This window comes from Melitaea cinxia, chromosome Z, assembly GCF_905220565.1.
Source record: "Melitaea cinxia chromosome Z, ilMelCinx1.1, whole genome shotgun sequence".
Lineage (NCBI taxonomy): Eukaryota > Metazoa > Arthropoda > Insecta > Lepidoptera > Nymphalidae > Melitaea > Melitaea cinxia.
In genome coordinates this window covers 17,965,752-17,993,700 of record NC_059424.1, presented here as the reverse complement: position 1 = coordinate 17,993,700, position 27,949 = coordinate 17,965,752, and the positions used below count along the sequence as shown (strand labels likewise).

The 27,949-nt window shown below is 33.8% G+C and overlaps 3 protein-coding genes across 3 annotated transcripts; 1 reads left to right on the top strand and 2 right to left on the bottom strand.

Moving 5' to 3' along the window:
• Positions 1-5,799: 5,799 nt before the first annotated feature.
• Positions 5,800-14,355, bottom strand: LOC123668611 (N(G),N(G)-dimethylarginine dimethylaminohydrolase 1). The gene is made up of 5 exons (XM_045602331.1): positions 13,797-14,355; positions 8,899-9,001; positions 7,714-7,811; positions 7,174-7,401; positions 5,800-5,973 (listed from the first exon to the last, which is right to left on the bottom strand). The coding sequence occupies exons 1-5, from the start codon at positions 14,058-14,060 to the stop codon at positions 5,866-5,868; spliced, it is 801 nt and encodes a 266-aa protein (XP_045458287.1). The 5' UTR covers positions 14,061-14,355; the 3' UTR covers positions 5,800-5,865.
• Positions 14,356-17,773: 3,418 nt separating this feature from the next.
• LOC123668892 (craniofacial development protein 2-like) lies at positions 17,774-19,231 on the top strand. The gene has a single exon (XM_045602583.1). The coding sequence runs from the start codon at positions 17,774-17,776 to the stop codon at positions 19,229-19,231; it is 1,458 nt and encodes a 485-aa protein (XP_045458539.1).
• Positions 19,232-22,866: 3,635 nt separating this feature from the next.
• Positions 22,867-24,373, bottom strand: LOC123669059 (transcription initiation factor TFIID subunit 7). Its single transcript, XM_045602721.1, has 2 exons — positions 23,551-24,373; positions 22,867-23,451 (listed from the first exon to the last, which is right to left on the bottom strand). The coding sequence occupies exons 1-2, from the start codon at positions 24,181-24,183 to the stop codon at positions 22,867-22,869; spliced, it is 1,218 nt and encodes a 405-aa protein (XP_045458677.1). The 5' UTR covers positions 24,184-24,373.
• Positions 24,374-27,949: the final 3,576 nt, after the last annotated feature.

Here is a 27,949-nt window from a genome sequence, read left to right as displayed (position 1 = left end):
AACATTCAAAACAACACATTATATGCTCGTTCTAAGAAATACACATAATGAACACAATAATAAATAAAGGAATGCTACTAATATTAGAAGTGCGTAATTAATATGTGATAGCTCTATTTGTGCAAGTTATAACAAAAATTCTGACGTATTGTGACAATGATTGATGATTTAATACGAAACGTAGTACATACTGCCCTCTAAGAACGGATTGTAGCTAAACTGCTTTAAAGAAAAATCTATGATAAAATGTAGAATAAGTTGACATCGGCATCACAATTTATAAAGTGTTGTAACTTCACAAATAAAAATGAATTAATAAATTAGTCTTCGCGTTCAGAAACTAGTTTATAATCTCTGTCACTTAACATAGCCACGCCCATCGACCACTAAACTCATATTAATTAGAACGTCGTGCTCTAATTGGCTCTAAGCCCTTCAGCCAGGCGTTCTAATTTACTACGATTTCATTGTCTCACTCATTGGTAACTATTTTCTCAACGCGAATAGACTATAATACTGGTTTTACATGTGGCGCCATTAGTAAATACTCAGAAGAATATCCCATTAAAAATATTTTAATACTTATGTCGTCATAACGTTAACGTAGTTCAACTACGGGGACACTAAACTGTCATCTAAATTCTATTGTATAAAGTCTGTTTTATTTAATAGTATAACTCGTTACAATACGCATTTAAAAAGGAATATATCACCACTAAGAGTAAGCAATGTAATTATTAAACATTTTTATTAAGAACATATCCATCAAACATATTGGTTTAAGATTATTGTTAAACAAATAATCTTCGAATGTAAACATTAATTAAAATTGAAATTTTAATGAACATCGAAATTCTTAATAAGATAAATTTGAAACATTTACAATATTTTAAATATATGTATAATGAATTAAAATGACAAACCTCTTTTCTTTCACTTCTTTTATATAATTATTTACTGTTGCTAATACAGTTACTTTATATAAGCTAAGAATTTATAAAAAAAAGATACATGGAAACAGAACATTTTTCACAAGGACATCGTTATGTGTGACAATCTTAATTTGTGTAAATTCAATTCAAAATTCTTAGACATAATGAATAATTATTATCAAAGGACATTGTTATCTGTGACAATCTCAATTTGTGTAAATTCAAATCACAATTCTAAGACATAATAATCAATGATTATTATCATAGCAAATGATACCAAAATTGCTTTTCCTACATTTCTTTAAAGCAATATGATATTTTGACGTTTTCTAGAGATTCCTTGTTTAAAAACATTACGACTTAAATATATAAAAATTAAAATTACAGCTAATCAGATTTAAGCAACTTTGAGAACTTTTAAAATTCGAGTTTAAAGGAAATTTAATGTCCTTTGTAATTCCTATAAATACCATATAGTAGTGTCATGAATAAATAAAGAAATAACATTTGAACTGTTATTGAGAAAGAAAACACAAAGCTATTTGTAAAAGCTTTTTTGAGAAAAACTAATATTAATCATACTTAAAATAATATCAATAAATAATTTTTAATATATTAATTTTTGATCACATAATATTTTAACAAGTAAAATCTTAAAATTATCATTTAAGCATCCAAATATCGATATTTAATGGAAACTTTTAAAGTCTTTATAAATCATATCAAATAATAAATAATTTAGTTCAGTTTAAAATTTTTAATCAATTGTAAAAGTTTAATGCTAAATGCTAAAAAGGGAAAACTATTAACATTTTAACTATAATTATGTTTATTTTTATTACTTGATATTTTACTCTCAAAATATTTACACGGAGGCGCACTATACATTTTAAAAAATAAATCTGAATTTAGTTTAAATTTCAAAACTAAATTACTCAGATAAATAGAATAAAATAAAATAGCATTCTATTATGCTTATTACATATTAGCATCAGACTACAAAGTAGACATAGTTTTGTTAATTTTGACAAGTTTTTTTTTTTTAACAATCGTTTTTCCTTCAGACGAACCCATAATGTAAGAGTTACATCATTGAGGTTTAAAAAATCATATTATATTATACCTTTTGAAATAACAATTCAGTTTTTTTTCCTTTTTTGTAGCTGCTGACGCTATTAGTCATTAGTGTTACATCTACAAAATTTTACTAACAAAAATTTGTATATAACAAAATATATATATATAATATCGTTGTGCGCCTTAGTGTAAACATTCAATATTTAAAAAAATACCAACTACTTTGAAATGTAAAGTACATGGAACAGGTACATGGATAAAATGTGTTTTGTACATATTTGTTACATACAATATAGGATAAGTATAATACTAAAACTAATTCGAATGTTATAAAAAAAAAATAGTTTTTTTCTTGGAATGAAAGTTAAGGAAACATTGTTAAAATACTACTATAATTTATACGAGTTTAATATTTCTGGTTCAGTCTTGAAAATTAGGGAATGGATGCTATATACTAAAAATAAGGGTGGATACACATTACGTGACATTTAAGTAATATTGCTATCGCAAATTTCTTAAATTAACACTCACTGATGATGTACACGACGAATGTGTTTCTACCTTAACATGAGGTAAATATTTTCTTTCGTATTGCGCGTTGATATAAGGTACACACTTAATGTATAAACAACCTTTAGTTTGATATTTTTAAAATGGTTACTTGTTTGGACATAAAAAAACTGGTATTTATGAAAAAAAAAACAACTATTTTGCTCATGATAGCTAGATAAAATAAAGTATAAAACTATTAAACATTTTTTTTTAACATATATCGTTTTCTACCTCATTGACATTAGTTATATCCGATACAAAAAATACAACTAAAACTGTCGACTACCATGACCTTTGAAGGATTCTTTATTCGCCTTTCAATTATTAAAACACAAGCATAGCTAGGCTTAATATTTTGAACAATTGTCGTCTTTTTTAAATTTGTTTTCACAAGTGAAAAGTTGCAGTTATTTGAACACAGTTTACGATTAGCCTTTTCATTATTATCTCCTTTTTATAATATAATGATGGGACACAGACCAGATCAAAATATAGACAAGATTTTGTTTTTAATATTATTCTTTCAAAAATTTTAATACTTAGCTGTAACATGTACATGTTAAACAAGTATGTTTAAAACTATTTAATATATCTAATTAGATAACTAAACAAAAATCTAGGTGTTTGCAATGTTCTTTATCTTAAGTTACACTGCTCGGTAAATGGACCAAAAATGTTGTCAATCTCTATTATAATTTAAGTTAGAGCCAATAAGCTCAACTATATTATAATTTAATTAAATTTAAGGATTATGCATTAAATTATAAATTTGCATAATCCATGCATTAAATTTAGAGATGCCACGAATAGTAATTTGGCCGAATAGCGAATGTTCGGCGAGGTTCTTAGCCGAAGCACCGAACATTCGGCTGCCTAATATTCGACCACACTTAGTACTTTTCTTGAAACTTCTTCTTCTTCTTGAAACTTTTCTTGTACTTTAATTGAAATAAATCAAACTACGCTTATTTAAAAAAAAGGATTGTATAAAGATAATTCCACTGCGATAAAAACTACTCTCTATAAAATTAAGTAAATCTGTTCATCACGATTTTACGCCAGAACTGCTGAACTGATTTATATGAAATTTGGTACACAGATACTATAGAGCCTTAGAAAGGATATGGGCTATGATTTACGCGGACGAACTCGCGGGAAAACAGTTAATAATGAAAAAATAATAAATAAATATCTATTCGGTATTCGGCCAAATGGTTAACCATATTCGGCCGAATACTGAATAGCGTAAAAAGTGGCGGAATAGCCGAATACCGAATAGTTGCCGAAGATTCGTGACATCTCCAATTAAATTATATATTTCGATTAAAATTGGCCAAAATTTCACCCTTTTGTTAATTATTTTCGTCATGGCAAATATAACATATGTAACAATTATATGAAATAGTATAATTTTCAATTAAGTAATGTTTAAATTTTGTTTATATGTACACTCGCGTGCAACTGAATCGACTCAAGCCGTATATTGGTATACAAGTTTGATTTTTCGGAAAATGGCTTATCCGATTTTTGTAAAAGTTTTTTTATTCGAAAGACATATATATTTTTTCATAAACATAACAATTTTCAAATAAAAAATGACAAAACTTTTTAAATAAATACGGTCAAACATGAGCGTTACAGAAATTACTCGTTGCGGTACCCACGAGTTGCGAGACTATATCATGTATAAGAGCTCACGTGACCCATATTTCTTATCAGTCACTTATCAGATGTTGGCAGGTACACATCTCCTTAAGCTCCCAGTATTTTAATCGCAATCCAATGGACACTACCTCAGAAGCAGCGGCCCAAGTTGTAGCTTTGTTGCAAGCGGACCATAATCAACGGCAAATCGCTCGTGAACTTAACATGAGCCAATCAGCTGTTTCACGAGTATACAGAAAGTTTCAAGAGACTAGTGGCTTCGTTCGGAGACCACAACCCAATAGACTCCGGAACACCTCTGAGACGGACGAGCGCTTCATTGTCTTAACTTCGTTGAGAAATCGTCATCTCACGGGCGTTGATGTGCAACAGGAGCTCAGGAGGGTTCGAGGAGTGGCTGTCAGTCAGTGGACAATTAGAAGACGCCTAAAGAAAGCCAATTTAACTCCTAAACGGCCAGCCAGAGGCCCAAAACTGACCACAGCTCACCGTCAAGCCTGACTTAAATTTGTTCGTGAACACCTCAATTGGACTATTGAGCAATAAAGCTCCATTCTGTTCACTGATGAGAGCAGAATATGTCTCCATGGCAACGACAGAAAAGACCGAGTATACATTCATCCAGGGGAACGGTTCTCGCAATGCTGTTTCGCTGAAACAGTATCATATGGCGGTGGTTCAGTCATGATGTGGGCTAGAATATCATATGAAGGGAAGACCGAGCTTGTTTTCGTGCCTGGTGGTGGTCTAACAGCTCAAAAGTACGTGGAAATCATTCTCCTCGATCATGTTGTACCTTATGCAGGGTACATAGGAGAAGATTTTCTATTAATGCATGATAATGCTCGGTGCCATACAGCAAGTGTTACTCGCCAGTTTCTTCAATTTGCACCAATTGAGACGATGATGTGGCTAGCCCTCAGTCCTGATCTGGATTGCATTGAGCATTTATGGGACGAGCTCAAACGGAGGGTGCGAGCTAGAGATACGGCTCCATCAAGCATCGTCGAGCTCAAAACTGCGCTAGAGGAAGAATGGAATACGATACCTCAAGATTTTATCAAAAACTGATAAAATCAATGAAAAATCGCATGCAAGCCGTTATAAAAGCTAGGGGAGGCAATACAAAGTATTGAAAATTTAAATTTTCTTTACTTTTATCAAAAATAATTTTTTTATTCATTAAGTTGTTGTTTTCATATTTCTTCATTTTTTATGCCTTTCTGTCAAATTAAATTTTATCAATAAATACTCAACGGATTTGCCTCATTAGGATAGCATTTTTCAAGAGAAAAGATTAGGCTTTCAAACAAAAAAAAAACAAGAAAGTCGGATAAGCCATTTTTCTAAAAATCGAACTTTTATACCAATATAGAGCTTGAGTCGATTCAGTTGCACGCGAGTGTATAACTGCGATAAAAATGCTTAGTACACATTTAAAAATTATTTTATCTTTAAATATCTTATTTTTTACGAATAAGTAATATGGCGCATATTATTTTAGAACATTTATATTATTAAAATTTGAATTTTACCTTTAATCGCCATAAGATCTGGTCACTTCATTATTATTATTATTTTTAATACAGTTTTGTATCCCATCAAGAACATATCTTCAAAATTAAGATTTGGTTAATATTTAGGGTTTCCTCACCAGAAGACAGCAAGCAGTCAAACCAGTTGAGACTTTAGCCAGTTCAGAGAAACATATGGATCGCCTCGCAAAGTCTATTCTCTCACAAAATACCTGAAATTATTAAAATTATACTTATTTATTAAGCGAGTTCAAATAAAAGGAGGATGTTCTCAATTCGACCGTATTTTTTTTATGTGTGTTACCTCATATCTTTTACTGTGTGTACCACTTTTAATGATTCATACTCTATTCGAAAACCGGTGATTGTCATTTGGTCACATTAAAATTTGAACGAGATAAGTACTTGTACTTTTTTTTTGGTACTAGTACTTTTTTGGTACAAGTACTTTTTTGTTATCTCTAACAATACCTGTTAGCTAATAATTTCTTCGACCACCTACGTTGTATTACTTGATGTCAATTGAAGTCGGGTTTTTTTCGTATGCGAGAAAAACGAAATTATATTAATACAAAGAGACATTTTTCCCACTAAAACCCAGCAGAGCCCTCATCAACATAGTGGGATGCCACGGTATCGCTAGTACAAATACAAAGAGGCCTAGACAAGTTTATTTAACTTAAAAAGTATTTGTTCTTCTTTTATATTTTATATTACGTTTACTGAATTTCTTTTATAGAATTTATTAAAGTTTACATTCCATAAAAACTGTCTCTAGTGTTAAAAATTAAAAAAAAAAAGTTCAAATTGGTCAGTCTCGCATTTTTTACTTACATTTAGCGAATCATTTTTATTTATATAATAATAGATATATTTCTGTCGTTTGTATCTTCGTACACCTACAATTTTTCATTTTTCGACAACACACATAGGTTGGTCAAAAAAGGCAAAAATGTCAAGTCTAGATTTGGTTATTTAAAAAACAATTACGCAAATGTATCTTACTAGTCAATGTCTGACTAACAGTTTGTCATGTATATACTTAATAAAGGTTTAGTACTTTAGCTTGAACACAGGCAGGTAAATATTTGCATACCTGGCGTTGGCACAACGGTCACAGCGCAGGTTTGTGGTTGTGGTGCTGGCGGTTGCGGGTTCGATCCCCACACATGACAAACAGTTGTATTGGCCATACAGATGTATTTATGATCCTTGTGCGTCTCCTCCCGTCCCTCGGAGAGCACGTTAAGCCGTCGGTCTCGGTTGTTATCATATACACCTGATAGCGATCGTTACTCATTGTAGGGAATGTATCCGCCAATCCGCATTGGAGCAGCATAGTGGATTAAGCTCTGATCCTCCTCTTCCATGGGGAAAGAGACCTATGCCATTACAGGCTGAAGCGTATTTACCTTGAAAGACTCCGGTATTTCTTCTATAGCACGGTGAATAAGAGTACCATTAACATATAAGCAGTTGGCTGCACCATTCTCTGGTACCGTAAGGGTCTGATAAGTGAATGTCGCCTCTCTTTCGATCCTCTTTAGCATTTCTTGTGCTTCCTTACTTGAAGCCACACAGAGGATGTCCGGACCAGCCATACTGAAGTATCTCTTTATATGTCTCACACCTTTAGCGACCTGAAAGTTTTTGTAAGAAGTTTCTAAATCTAAAATCTTATAATAAAATTAGGTTAAAGATATTGTATAAATTATTTGAAGTTAACTTCATATTAATTAAAATAAGATATTCTGGATAACCTTCATATTTCCAATAAATAAACATTGTATAGATCTTGTTGTGAAAACAAATTCAGCTTGGTGTTAATCTCTCTTAACCTGTCTTAGCTCTTAGGATGTATAAGAAAACAGGTCTAGAAGGTTATAAAGGTAGTTTAAAATAAGTACAAAAACTTAAAGAGATCTTAGGCCATATACATATAACGATATTACCTTAATAGGTGTGCAAGGAAATTCAGGGAAGGCTTCCGCAACTGCACTAGCGCCTGCCTCATTACTGGTATCTGATATACCCACAAAGAATTCTCTTCCTAAAAAGAATATTCACATAATTGCTCAAATTAGGATATAAAGCAAGTAACTCGACTATGCTATTCAATTTTATATCAATATTCAAGGTATGAAGAACTAATCTCTAAAACTATTGTCATTCAAATATTTACATATTTCTTATTACACTATAAGCTACAGTTGTTTCAATTGATATATACATTCGCAGTTAATGTCCAAATATCGAGCTCCGCAAAATTAAAATTAAAAAATATGGTAAATATCCCATTTTCGAATAGTTTTAGTAATAAAAATAACCATGTTAATTTAAAATCTTAAATTCAATTCTCAATTAGAAAACAGTGTGAAATTAGTAATGGTCACATACTAATTTCACATCTAATGAAATGTAGTTAGCATTCTATTCGCTTCAGCCTGTAATATCCCACTACTGGGCATAGGCCTCTTTCCCCATGTAGGAGAAGAATCAGAGCTTAATCCACCACGCTGCTCCAATGCGGGTCGGCGGATATATTCCCTACTATGAGTAACGATCGCTATCAGGTGTACGTGATAACAACCGGGACCGACGGCTTAACGTGCTCTCCGAGGCACGGTGGGGAGACCCACAAGGACTGCACAAACACCCAGACCACGGCAAACACCTGTATGGACAATACAAATGTTTGTCATGAGCGGGGATCGAACCCGCAACCGCCAACGCAACAGGTACAATCCATGGCTGTAACCGTTGCGCCAACGCGGCGTCACTCTATTCAGTGAATGATAATCGAAAGTCAATACTACACTATCAATTTTATGATAGACCAAATATTTATATTATCTTTTTCCTTATTACTCAGTCAGTTCAGCCTATTGCAGTCCACTGCTGGGTATAGGCCTCCCCAAGTTCGTTTTAACAAGTTAAAACGTTTATTTATTTAAAACTACTGGTTTTAATTGTTTTTTTTTTTTTTTTTTTTTTTTTTTTTGTTTTGGATAGCCCATTTACTGAGAAAGGCTATAAGCAATTTTTACCCTCAAATTAACGCGTGACACCGCGGTGCACGGTAAATTAGAATAATAAAAAAAGAAAGAAATATAAAGAAAAATATTTTAATAATTTACCTGTGAACAAAACATCGGAACCAGCAAGTTTCGCTTCGGGATCAGTAACTTCAATAATGTCGTGTCCAAGATCCTTCTGCAACACTTCTTTTAAGGCTGCCATCTAGAAAAAATTAAATATTTTGTACAGCTCTTTGAAATTATATATATTACTTTATTAAGGATAGAGACACTCAACTAAGTATACTTTTTTATATTACAGTGACAAACAAGATATGTATGAATATATGAATCGCCTAACAATAAGTGGTTACCGTAACCTACGGGATGCCTCTATTGGAGCATTGTGAGAGCGTTGCCGACCCTTACTCTAACCCTTGTCAGGAGCCCTGGCTACTTTACTCATTATAGGAACTGAGGATGTGATCTTCTGTTAGATTGGGAAATTTCCGTAGCTGGGCTAATCCCCAATTTTAACCAAGACATTTTCTACTGCATCCTGACTCGATAAAAGATTTAAAAAACATAGGTATGTAAATTTTCAAAATTTCAAAAAAACAATTAATTGTAAATTAATTCAGTGCTTGAATAGTCAGAGATAAAAGAACCTTCATTAAATAAATTAATTTAAAATTCATTTAAAAAAAATCTCTTTGTCACTACAGTAGTAGTGTATGTTTTAGTGAAAAGTTTTTGCATGGTTTGCTTATTAGAGTAATACAATTTATAATGACACACTGACACTAATTTACGTAGTTGATGAACCTCTATTATTCCTTTATTAAATTTAACCACTCTCCAAGGAATTCAGGCCTTGAAACTAATAAATGAAGTACATGGCAACAATGCCAGGTCAAAGTTGTATTATGTCATTAGGACGTAATTAGGTCATAAATGTTAGAGCTATTTAATAATATGACAATTGTAACCTATATAAGATTTTACATTAACATGGTCACTTCTATTACTAAAACTGTTTCGTGAACAAGACATTCGCAGTTAATGGCGAAATATAGAGCTCCGTAAAATGAAAATAAAAAACATGTCAAATATCCCGTTTATGAATAATTGTAACCTAATTAGTTTTGTAATTGTATAAGCCTTTGTTATTTTTATTATTGAAAGGTTAATTAGAGTTATAACATAAATCTCTTTAAATTGTTTTAGAGCATCTTTACATATTTTGGATAATATATAAAATGTTTATTATATGTATATAATTGTAAGTTTGCTCTCCCGGAGATTTAGAGAGTGACATAAATGTGTCAGAATAACATAAAATTGCACCTTGTGAAGTATTCCAATCATACTTGAGCCCTTTATATAGGGAATGTCTAAGGTAGCCGATCAAATTAGTAAAAAAAATATTCGATTATTAGAAAAACTTATTCATCCTTAAGAATATTCTACACTTCCTATGAATACTTCCTATGGAGACTTCTTATATGTGGAGATCGCCTTTTGGCAAACACAGTGTGGGACGTTCTCCGGCCCGTTGGCCGACGATCAACTTAAGATTGCTGTTGTAGGCTGGATAAGGATTGCGGAAAACCGGGATATCTGGCGCGAACTTAGGGAGGCCTATTTCCAGCAGTGGATTGCAATTGGCTAAATGACTGACTGACTGACTGACTGACTGACTGACTGACTGACTGACTGACTGACTGACTGACTGACTAACTGACTTACACTTCCTATCCGTCACTGATATATTGTGTTCTGTGCCCAAAGGTTATCTGGAATAAATCGCTCTTTACCCTTACGATCGCCTTTGTACATCTTTTTTTTTGTTACTACTGTTTGTTTATATTTTGGTGTACAATAAAGAATATATTATTATTAAAAACTCAAGCGCGTCAGATTATTATGCCATGCAGATACTTTATCTTGATGTTCTGATCCAAAAGCTGATAATTATGTGGAAGAAATTCTTTAATCTAATGGTTTAAAAAACTATACGTTCATACGCACACACCCACCACGCAACAGAGTAGGTACTGTTTATCTGATAAAACACGAAGGGCGCAAATACTATTACTTCTTTCATTATAATTTTTAAAAAAATCTTTTTAACCGACTTCAAAAAGGGAGGAGGTTACTCAATTCGACCATATATATATATATATATATATATATATATATATATATATATATATATATATATATATATATATATATATATATTATTTTTTTTAATGTATGTTGGGTTTTACTTCGTCGTTTCTGAACCGATTTTGATTTTTTAATTCTTTTTTTGTTGGAAAGGAGATATCCCTAGTTTGGTACCATGATAAGGAAACCAGGATCTGATGATGGGACCCAGAGAAATCGAGGGAAACTCTTGAAAATCCGCATAAGTTTTTACTAGATGTACATGTGTTGTTTAATTTAATCGAAAGCCGTTGTTTATCATGTGGTCACATTTAAATTTCATCGAGATCTGATTACTTTTGGAGTAATCTTTGATAATGCGTATTTACTTAACTATTTTTTCGTCTACCTACGTTTTACTACTTGTTGATATAATTGAAGTCGGTTTTTCTTCGTTTGCCTGCAAACACAATTATTAGTGTCTAAAATCAAAATCCAATAGGTCCAGTACGCTCAAGAAATCCACATTTAGCAGTCTAACCTTCTACTATATGAAGTATAAATTCAGTAAAAAACGAGTTATGACATTGGAATATTATTTTTATTGATACAATTTTAGCAGACAGCTCAACTAATGGTAGGTGATTACTATAACCCATAGTTGCCTGCAACATCAAAAGCATTGCAAATATATTACAGATCCTACCATCAAACCTTCCAGGAGCTCTGGCTTCCTTACTCACAACAGGATTAGGACATAACACTGCTTGAGTGCAGTGTTATTTAGCCGTGATATTTTGTTAAGTAGATATACTTTCTCAGTCGGGCTGTTCCAGATTTTGAGCATATTGCATAAAAATTGTAAAGCATATTCTAAATTTAGGAGACCTGTACTGGCCATATGCCTGTAATTCATACTTCAATAAATAATTAACATGTTGAAGGCCATGGGGGGCACCAGTTGGGCCTCACTTATTTAGTCGATGGAGCCAGCTTAAAAGTGCTTAATTACAACATTTTAGTGATAAGGTTTTATTTGCACTACCATACCCATTCTTAAACAACTTACTTATTTTTTGCTATACTATCTGACATATTTTTCTAAGTCATGTTTTTTAAGTTGACTCTAGCTGCTACGTGGTGTACCTGCGGAACCAATGGAACAATTGTGTGTCGACTACATGGTGTTCCCAATAACCCAAGCAGAGAAACTTATAATCAAGGCGAAGTTTAAAGTGTTAAAATAAGGTTTTCTTGATTGGGATTGAAAACGAAAATATAACAAAAAAAAACTGACTTTCTGAAGCTACAACTTCTTGAGATAACAAAACGAGTAAGTTGTTTTTTAATTTATTTAACACAAATATACCTCAATTTAGATATTTGATTTTGTATTTTTAATGAATTATCTAAAAACTTAAAACCTGTTCCAGATTGTATCGTCTTTTACAGGTAAAAATTATTACAGCCCAAGAACAACTACATAACATCCAAAAAAAGTATGAAATCAAATATACCCTCAAAATATTTCTAAACATATTTGGGCTAAAGTATATTTGCCACATGCTCAGAGATACTGGAAGTAAATGGACGAGGGATTTGGCCCTGTGGACCCCTAGATTTCATACTAAAAGAAAGAGAGAAAGACAAAAGAAGTGATGGGCAGACGAGATAAGAAGGACTACAGGTCCATTATGGCAAAGGGCTGCATTGTCCCGGGAGAAGTGGAAGGAATCAGAGGAGACTTGTGTCCCAAAGATACGCGGATAAACGTTAACATGTATTTTTTGTAATATTGTCGATCAACATGAATTATATGAAACATTGTTAACTCTGTCAGCAATAAAGGTTGTTTAATAATAACTATAATAATAATAATAATGTTTGCCCAAAAAGCTTTAGAAATATTTTGAAGAAATAAGATTTAAAAAGAATTGTCTAATAAAAATATTATGTGTGTGTCATATGCAATTGGTTATTAAAGGATGATTCTATGTAATGTCACATTTTTTTATGCCACACCTTCCAAAGGTTAGCAGGTAATCATTGGAATATTACAATACTTGAGAACAGTTTTAGTTAGCTTAATTCGTCTGTAAGATACTTCCCAAGACAATAAGATATATAATACAAATCTTAATATAAATGAATTACGCCTCGCAATGGACTCCTAAACCAATTAACTGATTTTAATCTATTTGGACACCGTGTGCAGTTGGATTCAACTTGAAAGATAGGCTAGATTTTATTTCGAAGTTCACCGGGGCAGCTAGTATTAGTTCGGAATATAATTATATTTCGATCTGATCATAGACTGAGTTTAGACTACTCCCGGAATAAATGTGGGTGTACCCACTTAAAGAGCTTATTATGTTAATAGCACTAGATGTCCCTTACAGTTTCATCCACTTTGAACTTAATATCTCAATGACCTATGTAATTGTTCTGAAATTATGGGTTGCATCATGATTTTAATCAACTTACATCGCTTTTAAATTATGTGGCTTTCTAATGTATAATTATTAAAATTAGTTGAATACACAGTTAAAATATTACAATGAAACAAATAACATATAGACGCCGGCAAAGCCACAAGCAATAGAAGCACATTCCTAACCCTCCTAATTTCCTGTTGTGCACTTCTTAACAAGATAAATTTTAAAATGAATAATATTCAAAAATACAAAATTAGAAAGACTGTATCTCATTGGTAACTTTAATTTATATTATTTATTAGAATAAAAAAGATGTTGTAAAATCCTTTGTAAAAGGAATTTAGAGCCTCAGATTGGCTCTGAAATTACCAGTATAACTAGCGAATAGTAGTAATTGATTTGGTAAAAATATATAAAGAGTTTCTTACTCACAATAATTTCTTCAGTGCTTGATATAGGCCTCGGTATCAGCACGATGCCATGGCAGACGATAGCTAAATCTTCTATTACGATGTTTTCAGGGAAAAAAGCATCAGTCTCTATTTCGATCAGTTCTAGGTTCAACTCCTTAAGTAATCTCAAATAATAATCGTATTGACGCCTCGCATCATTCAGATCTGCTCGATCAGTGATGCGAAGAGCAGGAACAACTTTTCCGACTACTGCATGAGTGTATTCATGCATTTTAAAATCCATTTTTTTATTTCAGCTTTAATTTCAGTTAACCCGCAACAAATTTACATACACAATCCGACTAGGAGAATAAGTCAATACTTAAACTATATCACAATCAGAAAAACATAAATTATTGTAATTACGTTTGAAACAATGTCGCCAATTAGATTGTTGAACTAACTATTTTTTAGTATAATTTTGCACAATTTCGGAATTCTCTATTCCAATACCATTTTTTCAAACTCTAACAGCGCCTAAGTCTATCGCCTAACTGCCTATTAATACCACTTCCACTTACCAAGTTACCAGTATACCCAGTACTAGGCATAGCGATCTGAAATCGATTAATCGAATAATCGATTCCTGGACAAATTTTAAATCGATATGTTGTACTGAATCGATTGTATAAATCGATATTTCAGCCTTAAAAATCGACATTCGTTTTTTTATGTTTTGGTAAAAACAATAAATTATTTACAATTTGCTGATATTACAGTGTTGCCGGTTAAAGGGTTAATTACTCACAAGGGTTATAAAACTCGCGAAATAGTATTCCTTGTATCCACTTTCTCAGTTTATCAAAAATTTATTTACAAAACAGAATTATTGAACCAATGATTGAGTTCAGTCGGCAGAGCCTTAAACCCTCTCTCTGCTTTCTTTATGTCTTCAAACGAGTCCGCTAAAGTAAATAACTTATATTCTTTTTGCACCCGACCGGTTGTTGTATCTGTATTGTATATGAAGTCGTTTTTTTTTTACTGGCATTATTATTTCTAATTCTTGTAAATGTTTCGAATGCTTTGAGTATAACCAGCCTCGGTAGTATTTGGTTTGATGAGTTTGTTGTCGAGAATTTTGAATACCTTTTTTTTTAAATAAATATTAAATAAATAATAATAATAATAAATAAATATCTGCACAATACACACACGATTGTCTATTCCTAAAGTAAGCAACCCAATGCTTTTGTTAATAGGTAACAGCTACTGGTATATAGCTACATTTTTTTTTCGATAAACATACTTATAAATAATACATACATAAATATACAAATAAATATTTAGATTACACACAGACTCGGGGTGGGAATCGAACCCACAATCCTCAGAGCAGAGAGCAGGGTCACTACAAACTCCGCCAACGGTCTAGTCTGTATATCTGTAGATGAAAAAAAGAAATAAATTAACCTCAAGTAGTGTTTGTTATGAGTTCATGTGGTGAATAAGGCCGGCAACGCCCTTGTAATCCTAATGATGCAAGCTCTATATTGAAAACAAAGTCGTATCAAGTTTAAATTTAACCGAAGTCATCACAAAACGTTTAGTCGGTCAAGAAAGTGGTGTTATTGGTTTAAAAGTTTCTGCTTAATTGGGATTCCGTACGCAAAAGGTCCTCGACGGGACCATATCAACGTACCTCCACAGTTTGTGTGTCTGTTACAGGACTGTATTGTACTGTTTTGAACCGTTACAGGTAAATATTTTTTTATCTAACATAGAAATTCTCCTGTAATGGTGTTCAATCTTATTGTATAATAAGATAGACATTCCTTTAAAGGAACTCCTTTTTTCCTGAGCCAGCATTTAGGAAATATTAATTTGTGGTCGTTCCCAAGTGTTACATCATGTGAGGCATGTCGATCACTACGGCAAACAAATAAATGCCTATTTTTCCGTATGTACGTTATATTTTCATAAATATACTGCGATGCAAAGGCCAGGATGTTGATCTCTTTAAATTTCTCTTTCAAAGATTCTTTCATCCCATTTTGTAAATATAACGGATAGCCCTTTTCTGCAGAATAAAAATGACATTAATATCAGCCGCATTGCTCTATAGCAAAATGCCATAGAACATTATACAATGGAAGTAGCTGAAGTAAACTAATCTAGCTGTATCGACATCTGTTAATAACCTTATTCTTTTAACCGCATACTCTGCAGAACTCAGTCTATCCGTTAATTGACAGATATGGGGACCCCACTGCAACTTTGAACCAATGGTGATTCCTGGAAAAACGGTTGAGTTAACGAAGTTCAAATTATCAGAAAATTTGATACAATTATTTTTTTTACTATTCAGAAGTAAGTTATTCACACTAAACCAGTGCACCAGTTCAGAGAGAGTATTGTTTACATCGTCATAGTTGGTTTCTTGTCTACGTAATTTAAATATTAATGAAGTATCATCAGCAAACAATACAATCTCATGCTTCTTCTCTACTAAATACGGTAGATCGTTTATGTTTATTAAAAACAAGAATGAACCAAGAATTGAGCCTTGTGGGACCCCCTGTACCATGTGTGTGGACCATCTGTATATGAGACCCAGACGACTTAGTACCATTTACTTCAACCCTGAACAAAACCCTTCAACCCTTCTATCTGAGTTCTATCACTAAGATAAGAACTCAGAAGTTTTAGTGCGGTATTTTTAATGCCATAGTGACTGAGTTTCCTGATTAATGTGTTATGATGAACACAGTCAAATGCCTTAGATAAAACACAAAATACACCTAAAGCATTACGCGACTCTTCCCAAGCATTGACTACCAAAGTAAAAAGCTCGACACCGGCATCAGTTGTTGAGCGTCCTTTAGTGAAACCGAACTGCTTGTTGTGTAAAAGATTATTTCTTGTGAAATGGTTTAAAAGCTGGCTGAGAATTACTTTTTCAAATATTTTACTACAGGCAGGTAGAATAGAAATGGGCCTTTAATTTGTTGGAACTGTATGACAACCGGACTCAAACAAAACTATACGATGCTTCATAAGATCAGGAAACTCACCACTTATAATACATTCATTAAATATAATCGCTAAGTGGGGTGCTATGATATCAACAATTGTACCAATAATTTTAACAGATATACCCCAGAGGTCAGCGGTGTTTTTAATTTCTAAAGTTTTAAGTATGAAATATTTAAGATTTAAAAATAAAATCACCTTTGCACGCATTTACATTTTGTTTAAGCAACGATACAGCGACTTCGGGCGATGATATAAGCGCCTTAGTTGTCGAAAGTTGAATGTCAGCAAAGTGTTTTTCTAAAGCGTGTGCCATCTGATTAACTACTTTAATAGAGTGATTGTCAATGATTAGTTCACTGACACCATTAAATTCTTTTGATTTTCCAGTTTCGGCATTTATAATATCTAATTCCAAGTCATTTTAATTTTGTTTTTATATTGTCACCATATTGCACTTCCATCATAGGACCCAGATGTGACTTAACACAAAAATTTGCCCTCAAGATATTAGCTATACCCTTGGGAGCGCTTGAACCATCAACGCTCACCGGTAGGCAAGGCCGTAAATTCGTTTTACTTATCTCGCGCCAGAATCCACAGAAATCGCCATTAGTGTTTCTTAACAAGAACGTCCATTTTTAATTGCTCCTAGCGATCTTGAAACTATTTCCATTGTGATTTATATTTTCTTCTACTTTCAACCATCTCGTGGTGTGAGTAGAGAGCCTCCTCGAGTGACGATACATTACTGATCGTTCGGCGCACCCTGGGCAGTCAACTTTAAATCCATCATGTTGACTGGCTAATCCCTACACCACGGCATGAAGAAGATGCATCACGATGATCATCTCCTTGCCCATTAAACGCAGTGACGCGCCGCATCGGCCCTCACGGTGTAATGCGCTAGCGTAAGCGTCCTCCGGGTGACGGACGGAGGAAAAAGTCGGTAGTACAGCTTAGCTACGCTTCCGGCTAAGTCCGATGGACTCGCTGTCTTCTGACGGGTGTGGTCCTCCAGCAATATGGGGGTTGTGCGGCGGGTTAACGCCCCTCCCACGCAAAAAAGACCAAGTTACGAAACCGAAACCAAGAAAGAAACGATCCGATCCCAAAAACGACGACCAATGGCACGAATTAAAGGACTTCCGAATTGCTTCGTGGAAGGTGCGTTCCTTGTATAGACTCGGGGCTATCTACCAAGTTAATAAAGAGCTGTATCGATATAATATCGGAATAGTAGCTCTCCAAGAGGTAAGATGGCCGGGCCGAGGAGAATGCAATGTTGACAACCAATCAGTGCTCTTTTACAGTGGTGGGGAAGAAGGAGAACATAAATACGGTACGGGCTTCATGGTCGCTAAGAAATTCATGGGTAGTGTGCTTCGGTTTGATGCAATATCCGATAGAATATCAATACTACGAGTAAAAGGCAAATTCTCAAATATTTCAATATTGAATGCATACGCGCTCACTGAACTTGCTGAAGATGAATTTAAAGACAGCTTTTATGAACATCTCGAAGCGGTTTACGACCAGCTACCCAATTATGATATTAAGATAGTCCTCGGTGACTTTAACGCAAAAATTGGCCGGGAAGAAATTTTTGTGCCTACCATCGGGCGACACAGCAAACACGACCAGTCTAACGATAATGGTCTGAGACTAATCAGTTTTGCTACAGCAAAATCAATGGTTATAAAAAGCACAATGTTTCTCCATAAAGATATATACAAAGGTACCTGGCGATCTCCTGATGGCCATACCGTTAATCAAATAGACCATGTTGCAATCGATGATAGGCACAAAAATACAATCCAAGATGTTAGGTCGTACAGAGGCGCCGACTGTGATAGCGACCACTACATGATTGGTATTAAATTAAAATGTAAAATAAAATCAAATAAGATAACTACAAAAGTACACACACCATTATTAAACATAGACAATTTAAAAGATAAACGACACAGAGAGAAATTCCACATAGAACTAAGCAATAGATTTAAAGACTTGATGATTGAGGACATAGAGACGGGGTGGGATAGAATAAAGAACACGGTAAAAGAAGTTGCAACAACGGTAATTGGTACAAAGAAGAGGAAGAGAAGAAAGAAATGGTGGAATCAACAATGTGAAAAAGTGGTGGAACAAAGAAGAAAATATAAAATCTTAGCAAACCAGGAAGACAGATGGCAGACCAAATATGACGAACTGAGGATAGAGGCCAAAAGACAAATAAAAAGGGCTAAAAGACAACATCTTAACGACATCGTTCATGACATGGAGCGACTTATAAAGGCAGGCGAGACCAGAAAGTTCTATCAGGAGATTAGAGAAGTGAGGAGGGGATATCAGCCGGATACACAAATGCTAGAAGACGATCATGGTAACTTAGTCACAGACAAAGATGTCGTTAAGTGCATGTGGCGAGATTACTTCTAACAGCTGCTCAATTGCCCCCCACCGACAGAGCCGATTATCCAACTAGCCGATGACAATCAGGAGGAACTGGGACCGCTCACCTTCTTTGAAGTTCGTAGGGCGATAATGAGGCTTAAAAACAACAAGGCCCCAGGTGTGGATGGAATACCAGCTGAATTATGGAAATATGGTGGAAGCGCTGTACAGTCCAAAATGTTCGAACTCCTGGAAAAAGTGTGGGACCTTGGAGTACAGCCCCAGGAATGGAATTTGGGTATTATTTGCCCAATTCATAAAACGGGCTCCAAAAAGAAGTGCACGAACTACCGGGGTATTGCTATGCTCCCGACTGCTTATAAGGTCTGGTCATACATACTGCTGGAAAGGCTAGAACCATATGCGGAAAAAGTCTTAGGGGACTATCAGTGTGGGTTCAGATGCAATCGTAGTACGGTTGACCAGATTTTTCTTCTTAAACAACTCATGGAAAAGAAATGGGAATACGCTCAGAGCATTCACTCATTGTTCGTGGACTTCAGGAAAGCATATGACAGCGTGGATCGAATTTCCTTGTATGCCATTTTAAGGAATTTTAATATTCCAAGGAAGCTAGTGGACCTAGTGGTGGCGGCTACCGGAGTGAGCAGGATGTGTGTAAAGGTTGGCGGCGAGCTGAGCGACGAATTTCCTGTTATTACCGGTCTAAAACAGGGCGACGCCCTGTCACCAGTGCTCTTCAATATTGTCTTAGAGCATGTAATTAGAGGATTAATGACACTCGATCTGGGGCTTGACCTGAATGGAAGGCATATGGTGATAGGCTACGCTGACGATTTGGCCCTGTTGGGGGAGCACATTAACGATGTTGCTTTAGCCGCTATGACACTCGAAGAGCAGGCAAAAAAGGTTGGTCTCTTGATCAACCATGACAAGACCGAGTACTTCCACATGAAGCGACCACCACAAGACAAGACCTCCATGTTGGAAGTACCACATACAAGGGAGTGTCGAAATTTAAGTATCTTGGCTGCACTGTAACCGATACGAATACACGTGACGAAGAAATACAGATCCGTATACAAAACACCTTGAGGTGCAATGCAGCCCTGCACAAGGTCTTGGTGTCCAAGCTTCTTAGTAGGAAGACAAAGATCACAATTTACAAAACCATCATTCGTCCAATCCTAATGTACGGTTGTGAGGCTTGGACACTTACGCTCAGAGAGGAGAACAGGCTTCTGGTTACGGAAAGGAAAATTTACCGTAAGATCCTAGGACCATCTAAAGGGCAAGATGGCAGCTGGCGAATAAAAACCAATGCTGAAATTGCAAACCTGGTGTCAGAGCCAAACATCATTGGAGTTACCAAATCCCATCGGTTGCGGTGGCTCGGTCATGTCGAACGCATGGGGGAGGATCGAGCAGTTAAGAGAGCGTATCTGGGTCGACCAACTGGACGTAGACCGGTGGGTCGCCCCAGGTACCGCTGGAGGGACATGGTTGAAGCAGACTTGAGTGAGATCCAAGCCAATAATTGGCGGGAAATCGCGCAAGATCGTGCAAAGTGGAGAAATCTTGTTTCGGAGGCCAAGACTCACTTCGGGTCACTGAGCCAGTTGAGTTAGTTAGTTAGTTCAACCATCTCGTAATAATGATATAAATGAGTACTATTACCTTGTTTTGGTTGACTAGGTATCGAGTACTTTTGTGTTTGTACTCGATACCTAGAAGTATCGATACTTTTGTTTCGATACCTTTACGAGTACGATACTTTTCTTTCGATACTACTAAATACTCATGACTTCATGAGTACAATATCGATACTTTGTATTCGATACCGTGTTCCTAATAACTATTAAAATTCAAAGTAGGTGAAAATGCATAAATCGGATACTATTTAATCACAATAAAGACAAAGTATTTCTTGTATGAAGATACATTTTCCACGATTCCACAATTCATAGTTAGATTATTTATAAGGTTAAAATAAATAATAATAAACATATATGTACACCGATCAAGTCATTTATTCTCAGTACAATATGAATATACGTATTTGAATATGTAAACGATACTATAAAATATTTAGTTTAAAAATACATTAAAGAATATAAAATAGTAATTACGATTACATACTTAATATTATGGAGAATATACGAGATGATAAAAGATTACAAAAAGATAAACATATTACACCTACTACCAAATATGTTCTTAGGAAGATGTATTTTAAGTGATTTTTACACATCAAAATGCTTATTATCTTACATAGCTTTTCAGTGGCCAATAAAAATATAGAATTGCTGCTATGATGAGAATCTGTATATGATTATAAACAACTAGAAACAATTTAATACATTCTAAATATACAATTTTTTAGTTACAAGCTCTGACAACTTGCCTAAGAATTAAGAAAGACAACAGGTTACAGTATACTAAGCAAAGGATAATTACAAATATAGTCAACATTTTAGTCTACAATGCTAATTATTTTAGATATTAGTAGAAAAATTATTACTATTCATGAAAATATAATTTTTAATAGATGCCTTACATTCTAAATTATATCTAATTGTATAATTATACATACAAACATACGGCTATTGTACAAAAACTTGTAAGTTACAGCTAATAATATTTCATTTAGTCTATTTAGAGATAAAAATCTTTGATGACAAAATTTATTAGTCAAAAATTCTGTCATGAAATAGTTTATTTAAAAACATCTAATTAAAACAATAAATCTTAAATGCATTTGTTTTCATTTGGGACAAATTTTTAATAAGTCTAGCCTTAGCCTAGTCTTAGCCTTTGCACTCAACTTCATTGCAAAAATGCTGAAAGAGCAATAGCATGGAAGTATTGACAGTATTAAGGTGTAGTTTCGCAGCAAAAGCTTCCTTTCAAGTACATTATAACATTTTTATTCAATATAAAAGTTTAAATTAGGTGTAGAAATAGAATAATTCAATATAACTAGTTCCGTACAAATTATTTAGAGTGTATAATTTGAATAATTTAAAACCAAAGAATAGTCCTTAGTAAAAAATTTTGAAGTATCCAAAACTATGTATATTTTTATAATCTGTAGTTTTACATCCTTATTTAATGAAAATATTATTGCAAAAGGCAATAGTTTAAATTGATTTAGATGTGTTACACTAAAACCTAAGATATTTACATTTTAAACTTATATGTAACTATTTAATTTTTTTTATAGTAAAAACTTCTTAGCATTCCATGGATTCACCATGCAAGTGCTGGGTCCATCGTGTGGCAGAAGGAGAAACTCAGAGCAGTTCCCAGGACTTGCGACCTAGGGTAGGTTTAAGGAAGCCCCCTTTGAGATGCGCATCAACGCTCATCTTCACTGCTCGAATTTCCCGCCCAGCCGTCGTTGTAAAATAGAACTTTAATGCAGTTCTTGACAGGCCAAGGTCTTTCAGAAGATTATAGAGAGATTTTGCTGGTATCCCTCACGCTCCTACTTCTACCACATATAATTTTTTTTACTTACTTAAACCGTAATATAATTTACAAAAAATATAGTGTAAAAACTAAAAAGTAAAACAAAAACGAATAGTGAGTAACATTTGTAAATTTATTTATCTAAATTTAAAGAGAAACAGTCTTTAAATTTAGATAAAATATGTTCCTCATATATCTTCAGAGTTCTGTAATGTAATAAGTCCTTGATATTCCATTTCTTTATACATAACATCCTGATTCAATGTATGTAAAATATCTTGGAAGCGTTGTCTTAGAGCCAAATTTTCCATACCAGCAATTTCATTCTGAGTTCTCTGTCTACGTTGCTTTAACTCTTCCAACTCTTCTCTTAATTGCTCAATCCTTAATGACATGTTATCTTTTGACATATCTCGTGATGAATAATCTCCATCTTCTTCCGATGACAGACCCCCACTTCTAGTGACTGTCGACGTAGCGGGTGTTGTAGCACGACTTCTATTTGACCTCTTGTTATGAGAGGACTGGAACATTTGTGATTCAAATTCAATGGGATAGGAATCTCTTTTATTGTGAAGGTCACCTACTCCAGCCATTGAACTGTTGTCAGATAGTCGACTGTCATAAGGAGAGAGACGGCTATCTTCCAATTCAACATTGATGTTTTCATCCTCAATATCACTGTCACTGACGGCACCACCAAATATGTCGACCACATTAGAGGATTCAGTATTAGAAATATTAGCTGTACTTGGGGCTGTTGATTTTGCAGACTCAGCAATTGTAGTTGATGTGACTGTAGATGTCACTGTAGATGTTACTGCTGCTTTCTTAGCAGCGGCTGCAGCTGCTGCAGCTGCCTCTTTTTCTGCCTTTTTAGACATTTTAGTCTTCTTCTCTGGTTTTTGTACTGGGGCCGGTGTGGTTGAATCTTGTTTCAGAAGTTGATCATCGTCTTCTTTAATCACCTCCCAAGTTACGCTTACAGCTTCATTATCAGTACGTAGCAACCTCTTTACTTCTTTTTCAATTTCGGGAGCTTCCACATATTTTTTCTTCAATGTCTTTCTGAATCGCCTCTTTCTAACGTTTTTTGTTGGTGGTGTAATACCATGTGGCCATAAAAACTTTTTGTCTACCTTGTACGGATCTTTTTTCTTATTTTTAGCGGGTGACTCCTCCTCCGATGGTGTTTGATCAGGTTCTTCTTTACATATCATCATCTGACATATGTCCGCAGTTTTATAAAAACTTTTATTGTCAATCGTTTTCAGGGACTCGGTTATGGTGGGTAAATCAACAATCTTAGCGTGCATAAGCCAATGATCGAAACGTACTTCACCATGTCTCATATCATTATCAATTTGTATAGTTAAGCGGTTTTTAATATTATCACCTGTTTTTAGAAGTTCTCTTAAAACTTTTGCTGGTTCTTCTGGCAGTCGAAGTATAAACTGCGATTCCAACTCCGCCACAAACTCGACTTTTCTCTTATCTCTATTCATTTTGATGAATTATATTATCATCAAAAATTAAAAAAATACACACTGAGCAAATAAATTGTTTCCTTTGCTTTGATATAGGAAAAATCAATAACAGAATAGAAACGTACCTAGCAGTCAAGTAGCACGGTAGCAGTAAATATTTCGAGACAGTGTTTCGATAGTGACATGCGCAAAGAGCAAAGAGTATATAAAGTAGGTAGCAAAGAGTATTGTGCTCCTCTGTTTATGTAAATTATTTTACTCTTTGGTATTGTGCTTACTGCTTGTGCTTATAGCCCCATGTTAAAGCCCAATTATAGCCTTATATTCTTTTTTTTGGAATGGTCTTAAATAGTAAACAAATATGGCATACTTCCGACTATAGACAATAGAGTAATATTGTAAGTCTAGGACAGGGCTGCCAGATGTACGATTTAAATCGTACTCATACGATTTTTTGCATTTTTACTCATGTACGATCGCTAGACCAAGATCGTACACAAAATGTACGATTTTTATATTCCTTTTACCTGGAAGCATTTCATAATTAAAAAAACGTCATCCACCGGCAAGCATGAATTTAGGAGAACTACCCCAACTACCTAACGCGTGCCTAGATCTTTACTTGAATGAAGTCTCTTTGAATAATCATATCAGAGCTGTATTTGTTTGCTTTCTAACAAAACTAATATATATAATATAGACATTTTCTGTTTCGGTATTAATTGCGACTTGAAATAAAAAACAATTTGAAAATTATAAAACACTGGCTCAATTTGCTTTAAATTTGTTATGTTTTCCCCACTACAGTGCAGATTGTGAACGAGCATTCAGCGAAGTTTATTTAATCAAAACAAAACTTAGAAAACAAAACGAATTTTTTACGAAGTTTAACCCAACAAATTCTTTTATTAAAAAATATGACCACAGAAAATTTTGTATGAGTGTAACAAATAGTTTTATTACATTTATTTTCTAAAACTAAACGAATTTTGATAATTTATAATAAAAAATTAGTACTTAGTTTTAAGAGCCATTTCACAATTTTACGCTCTGCAAGTTTAGGTAAATTTGGTCGCATCGCGCGAGTCGTACGAGCCGCGCGATCTTTGTGCTAGTACGTATAGTGTGACAACCAAAAGACCATCGTGATCATTTTCTGATGTATAATAAAAAATATAACTATGGTATAATATGTTTTTTACGTAATTAATTTGTAAAAAATTTCAAGTATGTTATATAACAACAGTCAATAAATTTAAAATAAAATTAAAAAAATCAATTTTATGAAACAATTTTTTTTAATTGATTTAGTTTTTTCAGTTTACGAATGAATCTAATATTTACGATATTAATAAAATAGCATTTTATGACATCGACACCGACAAACATATTAATTAACAAATAACAAGACAAACAGATTGAAATGCCTATTTGTATTGATAGTGTGAGAAAAGAAAATTAAATTATACATTTGTTTACAGAAATTATCATTATATTATTTTACAGTCATTTTCGTAATATGTTTATTTTATTTATATTTTATTATGAAAGTATCAAATGCGTTTTATCCGCTATAACAACAGGCGCTTGGCGCGTGTGAGCGAAAGAGACGGCTGCGCAGAATTTGGCGTGGACCTTACCTCTAAGAGCGCTAGCGCTCGACTGATTTACCGGGCTTGATGCGTGGCAATATATACTATCTTTTTATTATTTAATATAAAATGTATTAAAAATAATTACATCTTTTAATTATTTTTTTTGTATTCCTTAATGATGTAAGTTTACTTTGATGAAGATAGTTCGTTAAAATTTCTTAGTTTTCTAAGAGAAATATCGCTTTTAAAATTGTACTTATTTGGAAAATATTCGTAACTTTAAATTTTTTTTATCGTTTAATAGAGATACAAATGGAATAAAAATCTATGATAGTGGACAACAAAATTATATTCCACATATTATGATATTTTTTTAAAATGGTTTCAACGTAGAGGTTATTGAAAAGTAGGACTTCAAAGTATACATTGCGACCGTTTACCCAGGGAGGAGGCTGATGAAAAGGTTAATAATTTTATACACATAATATAAATCAAAATTCTGATCTGACTATGGACTACAACAAAGGTTGCTCTATTATATTTTAAGAATATAAATTACATTATTGCATCCAACACTGAGATTAGCGACGTCAAAATATTACAATTTCGCGGATTGTTACCGATTTTTGTGAAATGGCTCTTAAAGGGCTGTACGATCTTTTTATTTCAAAATTTCCTTGGCATATGATATTTTTTGTAGTTGACGTACGATCACACTTTTTGTGCACCTGGCAGCCCTGGTCTAGGATCAAGTATGCTCAGTATAGTAAAGTGACACAAAGAGCAAATGAATAAAGTACGAATATTAATAAGCCATAGACGAATATAAAATTCATTTTATGTTCAAATATTTAACACTAACATATTGCTAAAATTATTTCAAAACCTAATAACACGATCGCGACATATAAACTAGAGAAAACTGATGTATCCTACATGGCGCTATGAAATTTATCAGAGTGATTCAGTATTGAGATATACAAGAACCCGACAACAGCCGTCGGGGCGTTAGCCCGCCAGACACAACTTCCGTCTGGCTGGAGGATCCTCTCTTTTCAATGGGGGACGAGGAACTCAACACCTTGTTCCTCCGCATCCCCAAACTGGTGTCTTCGACGTGATCACAGCCTATTCTTCGTACCCCCAAACTGGTGACCCCGACGTGATCACACCATGTTCCTCCGCACACCCATTTTATTATAACATTGTCAAAACAAAAAAATGTTATAAAATATTTAATTAATTTATTTAATTGATGAACACCGGCTGCACCCACGAAAAAGTGTTAGGTTATAGGTTCCGCATGAGCGTGAACGTGCAAGCGAGAGCGTGAAACAAGCGAAAGAGAGGCGCTATGCTCGAACAAATAATGGTAATTAATCAAAATTTATTAATATAAGTTATAAAAATCACGTTATCTAGTTAGGGGGCCATCTTAAGGATGGACATTTATTTAATTAATAATAAATAAATAAAAAACGAACAAACAGCTCGTTATTGTTCGAATGTAAACATTCGAACAATAACGAGCGTAGTGTTACCGTATAAAAGAAACAGTAGCGACACTTGCAGGTTTTATATATTTTTGGTCAAAATGTTGAATTATACTTTCATGCTTTATTCAAGCTTAGTCTAATTTTTTAGTTGCATTGGACTTTACAAACTTTAGGCGTGGTATTTCAAACTGATTTTTCATTAGTTGTACAAAGATTGTTCACGTTCTTTGCAAGCCAGATTTTACGCCAAGATTGATACAACTTTTTAAGTTTTTAATTATCGAGCTTATTACGTTTTTCTGTTTTAATATATTTTTAATCAAAATAAAAAAAAACTCTGGGAAGGGGAAATCTCAACTGGGGCGTGGGGAAAGGAAATTATTACTTACAAGTACATACGTACATTACGTATACATACTTAGTACGTAAAACTATCGTCTTTAAACTGACTTTACAGACAACTAATTTTTTTTAATTTACCCTATTTTCTTATGCCTAGATCTATTAGAGATTCAAACTCAAATTGAAAAACAACTTTATTCAAATAGGCCCCAAGAGCACCTTCAAATCGTCATTTTACAAATTAAAATTTTAAAATTATTATTATTTTTGTAAAAGTAAAACTAGCACCAATTCGGTATGTAGATTCTGCAGATAAGAATTGGCAAAAACTCCGCAGTTACTTTTTTTAAA